At 39.0% G+C, this 12,422-nt stretch overlaps 1 protein-coding gene across 2 annotated transcripts; it reads left to right on the top strand.

Annotated features, from left to right (window-relative positions):
- Nucleotides 1-306: 306 nt before the first annotated feature.
- frs3 (fibroblast growth factor receptor substrate 3) lies at nt 307-6,102 on the top strand. Of its 2 annotated transcripts, XM_027279380.1 has the most exons (7): nt 307-328; nt 1,719-1,844; nt 1,974-2,062; nt 2,203-2,389; nt 3,137-3,298; nt 4,557-4,678; nt 4,768-6,102. In XM_027279380.1, the coding sequence occupies exons 3-7, from the start codon at nt 1,997-1,999 to the stop codon at nt 6,076-6,078; spliced, it is 1,848 nt and encodes a 615-aa protein (XP_027135181.1). In that variant the 5' UTR covers nt 307-328; nt 1,719-1,844; nt 1,974-1,996; the 3' UTR covers nt 6,079-6,102. The 2 variants fall into 2 exon arrangements, with proteins under 2 accessions (XP_027135181.1, XP_019118058.1); XM_019262513.2 differs by lacking the exon at nt 307-328 and having other exon boundaries at nt 1,424-1,844.
- Nucleotides 6,103-12,422: the final 6,320 nt, after the last annotated feature.

The following is a 12,422-nucleotide window of genomic DNA, read 5'->3' as shown; positions in this document are numbered from 1 at the left end:
GAAATGTCATACAGGCAGAGGCCCGTGCTGCAGTAGGGGGGCGTAATAGGAGGAGAGAGAGAGAGGGAGTGAGAGAGTGAGAGAAAAGAGAGAGAGAAAAAAATAACAACATTTTTTTTTTTTTTTTACTGCTCTCACTGCATCTTTTACTCGCGTCTCTGCCGTGCAAGTGCCACATCCCGCTACCAGCAGCAGCAGCAGCAGCAGCAGCAGCCGCCGATAACTAATCGCAGTCTCAATGCCTCTTTCGCATTAGGGCTAATATATATATATATATTCTCTATATATAATTTATATATATATATAAAAAAAAATCCGTGCCAGACATGTGAGTAGCAAACCATCGCTGTCGTTCTCCACTGACTGCTCTATGCTCACGCTATTGTATCCTCGCACCAATGAGAACAAATGGACCGTGTTTGGTTTGTGCATTTAGTGTTTCATGGTAGCATGGCTGTAACCGAGGGGCTCTGCACATTGATGGGGAGATGAAGCCTCTGTCGGCTTGTTTTTGGGGCTCTGCGTCGGCTGGGACAATTGAGCAGAGGAAGGAAGGAAGGAGGGAGGGCCAAAAAAAAGAAAAAAAAGGCTGTGGATTATTATCCTAGCTCAGATGAAGGGAAAGCCCATTCAATTCAATCACTGGCTGTATGACAAGTGTGTAACGTAGCTGAGCTCTTTTAGCCTCTAGGTAGCTGTGATTATATATATATAAATATATAAATATGTGTGTGTGTGAGTGTGAGTGAGTCCAGCAGCCTGGCATCTCCAGTCAGATGTGGAGGCCCAGGTTAGAGCTCACATAATGCGGCGGTGTTGATGTGAGATGTGTTTGGAGGCTGTGTGAGGGTGACAGGGAGCAAGAAATCACAGGATGATCACTGGTGCAGATGTGAGGAAGAAACCAGGAGACATTTTTTATTTATTTTTTTTTTGGTCTGTTTTGTGTCCATTTAGTCTAGAAGCTCAAATTCCAGATGTGTGAGATGTTATGTTTGTTTTTGTTTTTTGTTTTTTTACACTACTGATCTTAAGATGTACATATTGATGTTTAATACAGCCACTTTTAGTAATAACTTAAAAAAATATTGTTTTTCTTATAATTTATAATATGTGTATAGGAGATAATATAATCTCATCTCAAAGGTCCACTTAGTAGCTTTTCGTTCAACTTTTTCTCTCACCTCAGGTTATCTGCCAACATCAGTGCTCAATTTAAAATCTGGAAAACCATTCGGATCATTTTTTATTCATAACAACACAGCATAACAGCATGCTATAGTCCCATTATTGTGGGACTAAAACAATATACATTGCACCATGAATTAAATTATTAATTTTACATGTAGGTTTAATATTGTGATCGATACACAGTCTGCTAAGTGAGGTCAGATACTGATTCATTTATATATAACGAAATGACTGAGTAAACTGAATCAGTATATGCAGTCATTTAGTTACGTATAAGAGGGATTTTGTCATTTTTTTGAGGCAGGGAAAAGCTCAAAAACAACCAACTGTCTCGGTAACTTCATCACTAAAAAAGTGTTAAATGTTTTTATGATCATGATTTTAAATATCCTTAAACTGTAGTTAATGTTAAGGTGTTTTTTTTTTATTTTTTAAAGTGGATAACAGGAAATGACATGCAACAGGTTCAGTATCAGGTTTATGCACTGACATACAAGTTTAATGTCTAAATCTGATTGTTGTTTCAGGGGGGAGAACATCATGCTTCTCTTAAAGATGTCAGTCCAACAAACCAACTGGCTTGTGACGACGATGCCCAGTCGAAGATCCTGGGATTGAGACGTGAATCCCTTTACACTGATGGCCTGGACTGAGTAAGAAGTTTGTGTGTGTCTGCTCCCTGAAGTGGGCGTTCAGCGTTGTTTTGTCCGAGTTGGATAACTTTGCTTTAAGTCTCTGATATTGATAATGGAAACGAGTGGTGATGTTTGTTTCTCTGACAGGTTTCAGCTGGCCTGCTGAAGCTATGGGGAGCTGTTGGAGCTGTCTGTACAGAGACCCCATCCGAGACAACCATCTCACCAAATTTAAGGTCAATACCAACAAAATAACTTTATATTCAACAACTTAATCACCTGTATAACAGCGCAACTTTTACTTTTTGTTTCCGTTATGCTGTAATAAACAATTTTACAGTGTATCCTCACATTACATTTCTCCTCCCTGACCCAGGTCACCAATGTGGACGATGAGGGCAACGAGCTGGGCTCTGGGATCATGGAGCTCACCCAGACTGAGCTCATTCTTCACACACGTAAGCGGGACGCCATCCGGTGGCCGTATCTCTGCCTGCGACGCTACGGCTACGACTCCAACTTGTTTTCTTTCGAGAGCGGTCGTCGCTGTCAGACCGGGCAGGGTGAGCAACATTTTGTCTGCTTCAGTAACACAGCTGAGAGAGTCATGATGACGATGACGTTATGTTTGATACATACCTTCAGATATCGGTGATATTTTCTGTATATACTATTTCAAACATTTGTGTGTCTTTTCCACTGAAGACATTTTGACACGTTACAGTATGAAAAGCACAGATGTAAATAAGAAAATGAAGCATGGCTGAACTCCATTTAGCTGCTTCAGTTTCAGGGTCCTGGTTCTGTGAATGCTGGCTCACTGTCACAGTGTTACCGTGTACAAATCAGGTTATGCTCATTCAGAACTAGATAGTAAGATGTGTCAAACTTAAAGGCGGAAAAGCCTGCTGTTATAAAGTGGTGGACTCGATATGGGTTAAACATGGCACGTGTTTCCCCTGTAGGACGCTCATAGTGTTGCTCTCTGTGGTTTGCATAAGAACTGAAAGAAATTATTGTGTTGAGAATGTAAAAATGAAGTTAATCAAACCTGTGGGTGCAGCACAACTTTCCGCACGCATACAGTATGTACATCGTGCACACACTGGCCTCTTTTGGGAAGGAGAAAAAACTTGTGAAGAGGCATCCCATGTGTGTTTGTTTGTAACCTTTAGTTCTGAAGCAATAAAATATGTTAAAGGATAAAATCTAACTTCAGTCTTCCATCAAAGCTTCAGCCATGGACTGCTTTATCTTTTGGTTGTGTTACTTGGTGCCTAACAATGTTGCGATTTTGCTTCTTTGATCAGGAATCTTTGCATTCAAGTGCTCCCGGGCAGAAGAGATCTTCAATCTGCTTCAGGAGCTGATGCAATGTAACAGCATCAACGTGGTGGAAGAGTCTATGATGATGAGTCGCAGTGGTCACACACCAGAGATGGACATGTCTCGCACACCACAGACTCCCAACAGTGAGTCACACCCCACACACACACACCCAAACACACAGAAAAGTAGGAGTTCTGCTAATTATACTCTTAAGATTAATTGTAGATTTTGAATGCAGCAGCAAAATGAGCAGAATTTGTAAGCTATTTATAGACACAGGTTAAATTGAATCCAGTGAGTCACAGGTACAGAGATATCCAAATAACACCAAGCAGAGCTACAGACTCACTTCATATTATTATCATATTACAAAGTTACTATTTGTTTCTAATAAAGTCCTCATAGAGATTCTGTTGTGACAAAATTGTCACACTGAGATATTGTGAGTTCTAGCTCCCATGTTCACATCATATCATAAGACAATTTATCAGGTCGCTTTGAACACTTGAAAGCAAATACGATTATAATAACACTCGGAGTGTTTTGTTAGTCAAATAAGTCTCATGTAGTAAGAACTCAATAAATGAGCGATGCCCTCTCCAAGTGTGTTTTAAATTTAAAAAATTAAAGAAGTTACATACTGCACCAGCCAGCAGTTTTTTGGCATAAAGAGAAACTATTTGAATAGTCGTATGAAGGTGTACCTTTTAATATTACATCATCGTATCATCTGGCTAAATCAGCTTTTGCAACAGGTAAAAGAAAGTTGGCGTCGGTGTTGTTTTTAGGTTCCACTGATGTGATCTGCCTCAAATTCCCAGTTTAGCCCTCCGACGACATTAGTGGAATAAAATATGACATATTTTTAATAGACTTATTCCTTTTATTTTGCCATAACTGCAGCGAACAGATTAATACTGAAATGTTACACTTACAGTTGTTGTGGGAGAAGTTTATGGATGTGAAACTTTTAAATCGTGCTTTGATGAGGTTAGTTGACCTCAGAGGGCCTCTTTATCCTTCACACTTGGCATATTTCATGTGAGGAGACTTTGACGGCAACGATAAGATGTTCCTGACTCCTCTGATAATATACGGCTCTTGACCTGGAGTAACACACAGTTTGTTGTATTCATCGAAATGAAGATGAACCAAAAGAAGGTTTTTCCACATCACAGTTATAAACCAAACATTTTAATTAAATCACAGCAAACTAAGTGGACCAAGCTGGAGTGCATGTAACAAAATACGTTAAAATACATTGGATTGATTGGAAGATTCTCCTTCCCCTTTTTAAAGCTTGATGCTATTCATGACGGTGTGTTTCTTCGGGTTTGGCATGTACAAAACTCACCTGTGACCTTTGTCTGTCTTAATATTGTCACATAAATGTGTTCGCAGCTCCAGCGTTCCCTGTCCAGGCGTTTCCCAATGGATACCCTGGTTATCCAATCAGAGGTGATTCCTCCCAACCCTCTCTTGCTGATGATCATGGACATAGTCTCATGGGTTTGGAAGACCAGGTAAGACTTATCCAAGATTCTTAGAGATCACTGTATCTCTGCTAGTTCACAATTTGACCCTCCTTTTTTTTTTATATATTCCCTGACAGACCCACACCTATGTAAATACTGTTAGTATGGAGGGGGATCTCTCTATGCGTCACTGTGTGCACTCCCTGCCCGAGGTGCGACCCAGCACTTTCCCTGAAACAACAAGGGGAGCCATGCCTGTCGGGGGCCAAGGAAATCCGCAGTCCAACCTGCGGTGCCGTCCCCTGGAGGAGCATAACGATCCTCAGGTGTTCTTACAGCCGTCCTCGCAGGAGGTCAAATTCATGCTGGGCCCCACGCCGGCACAGCGCCATCTGCTGGAGAGAGAGAGGGAGAGGCATGGGCACAATCCTCACAACCTTCAGCCAGTAGAGGGTGCAACAGGCTCAGAGACGGAGGGAGATGAGCCCTCCATGCACCTGTGCAACTCTCACTCCTATCACCATTTCCATCACCATACCCACCGGCACCCGGGCCTCGACCACCCGGATAGCTGCCAGAGCGGCGAACTCACCTACGAGAACATCAACGGTCTGAGGAGCGTCCGGAAGCAGCGGTTGAGTCCCAGCAGTGTGTCGCAGTCTGTGGGTTCGAGCAGCAGCAGCAGCACTGGGGACAGTCACTCCCACTCCCTCCTGCACCCGCACTCCCACGGCCCGTCGTCTCTACCCCCGCAGGGCTACCCCTGTGAGAGGGGAATGGGTGGGGGTCATCGTCGGACAGCTCTGCTTAACTACGAGAACCTGCCCTCTCTGCCGCCGGTGTGGGAGTACAGCGCTCTGCAGCGGGATGACGAACAGGAAGAGGAAGACGATGAGCAGGATGAGGAGGAATACGAGGAAGAAGAGGAAGACTTTGATGAGTATGAGTTCTCAGAAGGCCCTGGGACACCCAACGGGTACCACCAGGATGGTCGGGGCATCCACAGAGATGCTCTGCAGAACTATGTCAACACAGAGCAGGTCCAGCCACCCCGGCTCCGACACGCCTGCCCCCCACACCCACGGCCATGTCAGCCAGACAGAGGGGGGCGAATATTTAGCTTTGATTTCCGCAGACGATCGAGGTCAGGGGTTGGAGGCTGTGAGCACGGCCACATGCCTCCATCGCGGCAGCTGAATTACATCCAGGTGGACCTAGAGGGAGAACCTCCCTGCCAAGCCCTCAGCGGCGGGGGTGCCCAGACCCAGCCACAGCACCAGCGCCTACCACCCAAAAAATGTGGCCCACAGGTACCCCGGCGCAGTGAATGCTACGCAGTCATTGACATAAAGAAGACCGCTGCCATGTCCAACCTGCAGAAAGCTCTGCCCAGGGATGATGGGACTTCCAGAAAGACTCGCCACAACAGCACAGACCTGCCTCTGTAAACGGTGTTCAAACTGAAGAGGAGCGATGAAGACAGATGAAGGCTTATCCTCATCTTAGCACACTGGACCCTTCACTGTCATCCATCCATTCAACTGTCGGGCTGACTAATACAGTACAGGTACCTAATTAGAAACTTACTGAAACCTATCTGTGCATATAAGAGGAAATGAGAAATCTCTGAGGAGAATTTGCCATTTTATTCTGTGTTATTTATTAGATATGTGGTGTGAAGCTCTCTCAAGAAATTGGCAGTTTTTACTACAAATACTGTTTGCTGGATACATGGATATTTATATAGAAGCATAAAATCATATATATATTTAATATATAGATATATATATTATAGATAATTATATATATATAGATATGATATATATATATATATTATATATATAATTTATATTATATATATATGTTTTTATGCTTAGCGACGACATAGAGCAGAGACCTCTGTTTTCAGTGGAAGCAGTCATTGCCATACTGTATTAGAAAATTTAAATTCATGAACTCATCTCCAGTCACAAATATTATTCATTTACTTATTCTTCATCCATGTGTTTTTTTTGTTTTTGTTTTTTTTACTCAATACTATAAAAGAGTCAAAAATGTGACTCTCGATACAGAAGGAGTAGAGTAGTTGTTGGCATGAAGGAAGGTTAATGGTTCCTCCATGATACTGGCCAATATTCATACCTCATCACAAGCATCTATGTCTAATATTGTGGCTAGTAAAAGAGACCATTATTTGTTATTATATGCCTATAGAGCATTTTGCACACAATCCTATGGAATTGTATTTTATCGTATTTTAGGAATGGTGTCATCCAATCCAAGAAAAATAACAGAATTAAATGAACAGAAGAGATTGTGATATTTAGAGAATTATACTAAACTGATTGAAGGTAAAAGTAGCACACATGGATTAAAACGAGCTTTAGGCTCCCTCCTGTCCAGATGCAGCAAATGGAAAAAAAAAAAAAAAGTAGCATATCATTTTTGATCACACCTCCTACATATCATCCCAAAAACTGCAGGAGGTCCACATGGTTTACGCTTGTCACATTGCACTTTTTGACCCTGGGCCACTGAAGCGCTCTTTGTCTCTTACTCCCACTCCACTGGAGCCACAGGTTTGACCGTGTCCTTTTACCATTTTACCACAAGCAGGGGGCCAAATATTTCATTCTTAAGTCAGCATTGTAGGTAGGATTTTATTTACGTGTTTTGATGGAGACATCAACAACCTCAAATAGTGGCATTAAGCTATAACCTCACATAAAATGTGCTGAATCTATAATTTGTGAGTTATCAGGTGTGAATGGTCTGTGTTAAAGGTTAAATCGAGTATGTTGCAAAGTCAGTGGAGAGTTTTGTGAGGCTATTTATCATCCTTCTTAGTCAGATATTTATTTATTTATTCTTTTTTTTTTAATATAATAATAATTTTTGTTTTCCATGTGATGACCAGCGTTTTGTAATCCAGTTGGTAATCTGGAGACCAAAGTTTCACCTCAAATTATCACTGGACACTGGTGTGTTACTGTTATAACTGTGCTTAGTTATATTTAAGAAGAAGAAGAAAAAAGAGACTGTATTTATATGTTAAGTGCCAAAACTTAATTGCAAACTGTATGATGAATAAAAATCAAACGTGCCAATAGGATTTGTAGAAAACTATAGGACAGAAAGGCATCAGGTAATAACGTTCGGGAGACAAAAAAACAACAAAAAACAGAATCCAACTTTTTAAGGATACATAGATTTTAACAAAAACTGCACATTCCACCTCATCCACATCGACAGGCATTTCAGAGTGAGATATAAGAATGGTAGTCTTGTAGTCTGATAATCACAGTTAGGGTGGTTTTATGCTGCTACATGTACATACTAACAGTAGCCCGTGTCAGCTACAGGTACCTGTCAAAAATGAAAACATACGTGTTTGAATCTATGCGACGTCAGATCTTTTACCATATTGTTAACTGCTAATAGAAGTAGCATTGTTGTGTTTTCTTCTGAGATCATTTCCAAGCAGTAGAAATATATAATGTACCATTTCAGAGAGGATGTTTCATTTGGCCAATATTTCTTTTATTTTTTTGTTTTGTTTTTTGACAAACTGGCTGTCTGGTAGGAGAGAGGTAACGGAAGCACAGGCCCACTGATGCCGTCATCTTTTTGTTAAAGCGCTCATGTCAGGTTGTCAGGTTTTCAGCTGATGGAGGAAGGCTGAATGTTCTAGATTTACACGTGTGTAGGCCTTCAAATGCAGATGTATTGTGGCATTTAGCTGAAGTTGATCTTTTTTTTTAGTTTAAGAGATAAATATGAGATGCAAATGCAAATTCTCAACTTCTGATACAGAGGGTTTTTTTTTTTTTTTTTTTTGGCTTCTGTGTAACACGAGGTTAGTTAGATTACAAGCTGGTGATGCTCTGATCACCATTTTCCACTGAGACCTGCCCACAGAAAGTTTTTAGGGCTTCCGAATAATAACTTCCAGAATTTTAGATTTTATTCATCATTATCATCTAATTTCTTATCCTGACTAATTATTTAATTGTTGTGTTTATAACAGAACACAAAGTTCCCTGAACCCTGAACACAAAGTTATGTTTTTTAAATATTTATTTTACATTAGAATTATTTTATTCAGATATATAACTTCTACAAAACAATGGAAAGCAATTAGATACAATTGTTGTTTTAGAAATGTCTTAAATTGATTATTATTAAGATTCAGCACTATATTATCTGTGAAATATTTTGCACATATTTTTCTTAACTAAAAATTGATTATTGACTAAAAAATGAGGGTTGTCCAACCAATGGGACAAAACTCAAAGAAAATATTTTCCTAAATTCAAAGTGAAGGCAAATTTCTTGGCCGCAGTCCAAAGCACTCAAATATGTGGTTTACATTTATGCAAAAGCAAGAAAATCCTCACATGGGGAGCAAATGTTTGGCTGTTTTACCTGATATGTCATTTCAGTACTACTGGACTGAAATAACAATCATTTAAAAAGTTGGGTGAAGAGTTTGAATGTAGTTTACGATGAACGTCCCCAACACAGAAGCGTTAAGTTACCCAAAATCAAAAGTTGATAGTTTGTATTTTGCCATATTTGTTATGACATTTAAAAAAAAGAAATATGTTCTACAACAAAGAGGCCAACTTTAGCTGACATTTTTGACCATATTTTCAAAGATATTGTCACGATACATCAGAAGGATGTTTACATTTTTGCAATAATAGGTGACTTATTGTTTTGTCGATCTAAATCAGACCAATGTGTGAAGTGTGAAATTTAAATAGTAGTCTATAGAGCTGTGGGCTTTATGTATTTAATCGCCTGTTCTTCTGTGAATCAGCAGTTTTATTTCAGGTACAATGTTTATTTTACAATCTTCATAGTTCGATTTTAGCTATGAAAAAGAAAAAAAAGAGAAAAAAAAAAGAAGATGCTTGTTTTCTTGATTGTCAGACAATGTGTTTGCTTAAACTCACATTAACAGTGCCATACAGTAGATGACCATTGCCAGTACTTAAATTTTATTGTATTCAACTTTTCAAACCGGTGGCAATGTTTCATCCAGGAATCAGAAAGTGTTTCATCTAATTTCTCAGAATATTGTTACATGTGGTTTTATGGTCATTTAAAAAAATAAAAATAAAAAATGTGTTAACTATCTTTGTTATAACGCAGTAACCTCACCACCACCCAAACAAGTCAACAGTGATTACAGCGTCTTTACCACATACTACAGATGAATAATTAAAAATAAATAGATATGTTAAATAATATTTTTTGTTTTGTTTTTGTTTTTCTAATCGTTCTGCACAAAATATCTCTCATTGCACTCGAGGTCAAAAAAAAAAAAAAAAAAGTGCAGCTCCCATCTCATAATTCATCGTGATTGGCCGATGTTATCTCAAGAATTTCATTTCCATAACACTCTGATTAAACTCAAGGCAAAATCATAAAGCGCTGCTCGTTGGTATGATTTGTTCTGCAATCTGCAGGGCAAGGAGCTACAAGTCGAGATAACGACTCCCGTCAGTAAGTTCTCCAAACCGAATTTATTGTGTGGGTTGTTTAACAAAAGGGCTTTGCTCTGTGTTTACTGTACAAACATGAAGGCGTATCTTGAAGTCCATTGAAATAAATTTCTCACCGTGCCTTTCATATTCAACCTGGAGAAACATTTTCATTGCTGTTTATGAGAGCGGACTGTTGTAAAAATAAATCACCGCCTGTTTTTAAGTTGTAAGACTCATGATGGTGAAGTTGAAAGGGGCTTTTAGTGAAAGTGGTTTCATACTTCAAGTGTTATTTAAAGTGCCAACTCCTCATTGTTTTACACCATACTGTGTTTTGAAGATTTGTCTATTTGTTTAAAGGAATATTTGGACATTTTCAGAAATATGCTTATTTACTTTTTTTTTTAAAGAGTTAGATTAGAAAAATCAATGCCACTAAACAACAGTTAACTTGGCGTAAAACACTGCAATCAGGGGGGAAACAGCTACCCTGACTTGAAATAAGTCTACCAGCACCTCTAAGCATGCTCACAAAGTTAACACGCCATATCTCCTTTGTGTAAATCCATACAAAAGAGTGTAAAAATGATATGTTTGTGATGTTTACGGGCGGTGTTTGGTGACAGCTGTTGCCAGACAACCAGCAAATACTCCAGGGAGTCACTGCCTCTGGCCATGAACTAATCCGGCACATCATTGATTTTCATTGGTTCACATTGGATTGATACCCAATGAGAGTGGCGTCAATCTTGTTAGTGAGAAAAGTGAGAGAAGCATATTTCCCGAAATGTTGAACTATTTTTTTTCAGGTTGTAGAAATTAAAAAAATTGAAGGAGTCATCAATAATTAATAATCTGTCGAGTGATTTAGGAGATGGAGTGAAATAGCCAAACTCAGTGTGACTGAAGAAAAGTGTTGACTCATGTCTAGTATGTTCTGTAGCATATGATGTTAATTATGAGTAAAGATTACAGTGTGTTTGTCATTTTAACGTGGCTATGGTGCACTCCCGTATGATTTCTTCTTCTCATAGTGCCGAAGAATGTGAAAATAAAATTCCTTTCAGAGATTTTTTTTTTTTTGTATACTTTTCCAGTTTGTACTCAAAATGTGCAACAGAAGTCGAGAATATAGTAAGCGCAGAAAGAAGGGCCAGCAACACGGTGTGCACCATAGTGCTACACTTCATCTTCAACATCTCTTTAAGTGATTCATCATCTTCACACACAAAAACAAAAAACAGAAAAAAAGATCATAATCTCAATCACATATTGTAAAACCTTAACTTCCTGTCCATGCTATGAGATAGATCTCTGTCAAAATATTGAAAGTATCAGAAAACTGTAATATCTCTTCTTATTATTGTGTTTTTTTGTTTGTTTGTGTTTTTAAATCTGGTTTGTTTTGTTTGTTTTTTTTTTGTCTGGTACGAGGGTGTAATCACCACCAGAGGGTGATATACATGTACGGGTCTGAGCTGTACATTTTTTTGTGACAGAGTGTATTTTGTGTATTTACATACAGGTTGCATTGGCCTAACTTTGTGACTATTATATCAATTTATGAATCGAATGAGTGCCAAATATGCTTGAGCATGACAAAATCCGGGACCTACAAGGAACTGCAGGTACTCTCTGACTCATCGAGTGAGCCTCGAGTGACTCACAGCTGTTGTAGACTCTACTTGTGATATGAATGCACATCTGAAGGTTTAACCATGCTAAATATTTTTGCTGAAAGAGGAGGAGGAGGAGGGGGGACTTCTTTATGTTTTTTGTCTCAGTTTGAAAAAAAGTTTCTTCAAATATTTGTTGTATGTTTCTGTGTCCATCCATGGCTTATAAATGAGTACGCAGTGATGGTCTTCTTTATCATGCTGCCATTAGAGGTGAATATAAAAAGCTGATTTGCTTCATTTGTTGGACTGTCAAAAAGAAACATTTGGTTCATTTTCATTCTTAAATCATTCCACACAGAGATGCGTTGTATGTTATCTGACCTTCTCTTCATCTCCACCATGTTCCAACAACAAAGTGAGCCTGACATTTGGTGAATTTTACCCTGAATTTTATCAATTATAGAGTGTGGATTTGTCCAAAATGTAAAAGTAAATGTAATTCTAATATTAAAATGAAGCTATGAAAATATCTTATTGCACACTAAAAAGTGTCTATTTTTCTTTTAAGTCAAATGTTTAAAGTCCTAACTGTATTTGAGCAAACAAAGAATTTTTCCCTCCAGGGTCGCGTGCCTCCTCAGTTCATAACGTCAAATTTTTAACATTACAACATTTACAAGA

This window comes from Larimichthys crocea, chromosome VI, assembly GCF_000972845.2.
Source record: "Larimichthys crocea isolate SSNF chromosome VI, L_crocea_2.0, whole genome shotgun sequence".
Lineage (NCBI taxonomy): Eukaryota > Metazoa > Chordata > Actinopteri > Sciaenidae > Larimichthys > Larimichthys crocea.
The sequence above is the reverse complement of the archived record's forward strand: the minus strand, read 5'-3'. Positions and strand labels throughout refer to the sequence as shown.

Excerpts from the sequence above, each read along its gene's own strand:
- frs3 (XM_027279380.1), top strand. The coding sequence starts at position 1,997 with ATGGGGAGCTGTTGGAGCTGTCTGTACAGAGACCCCATCCGAGACAAC. Across the intron at positions 2,390-3,136 it reads TCGCTGTCAGACCGGGCAGG|GAATCTTTGCATTCAAGTGC; the intron begins GTGAGCAACATT and ends TTCTTTGATCAG. Across the intron at positions 4,679-4,767 it reads TCATGGGTTTGGAAGACCAG|ACCCACACCTATGTAAATAC; the intron begins GTAAGACTTATC and ends ATTCCCTGACAG.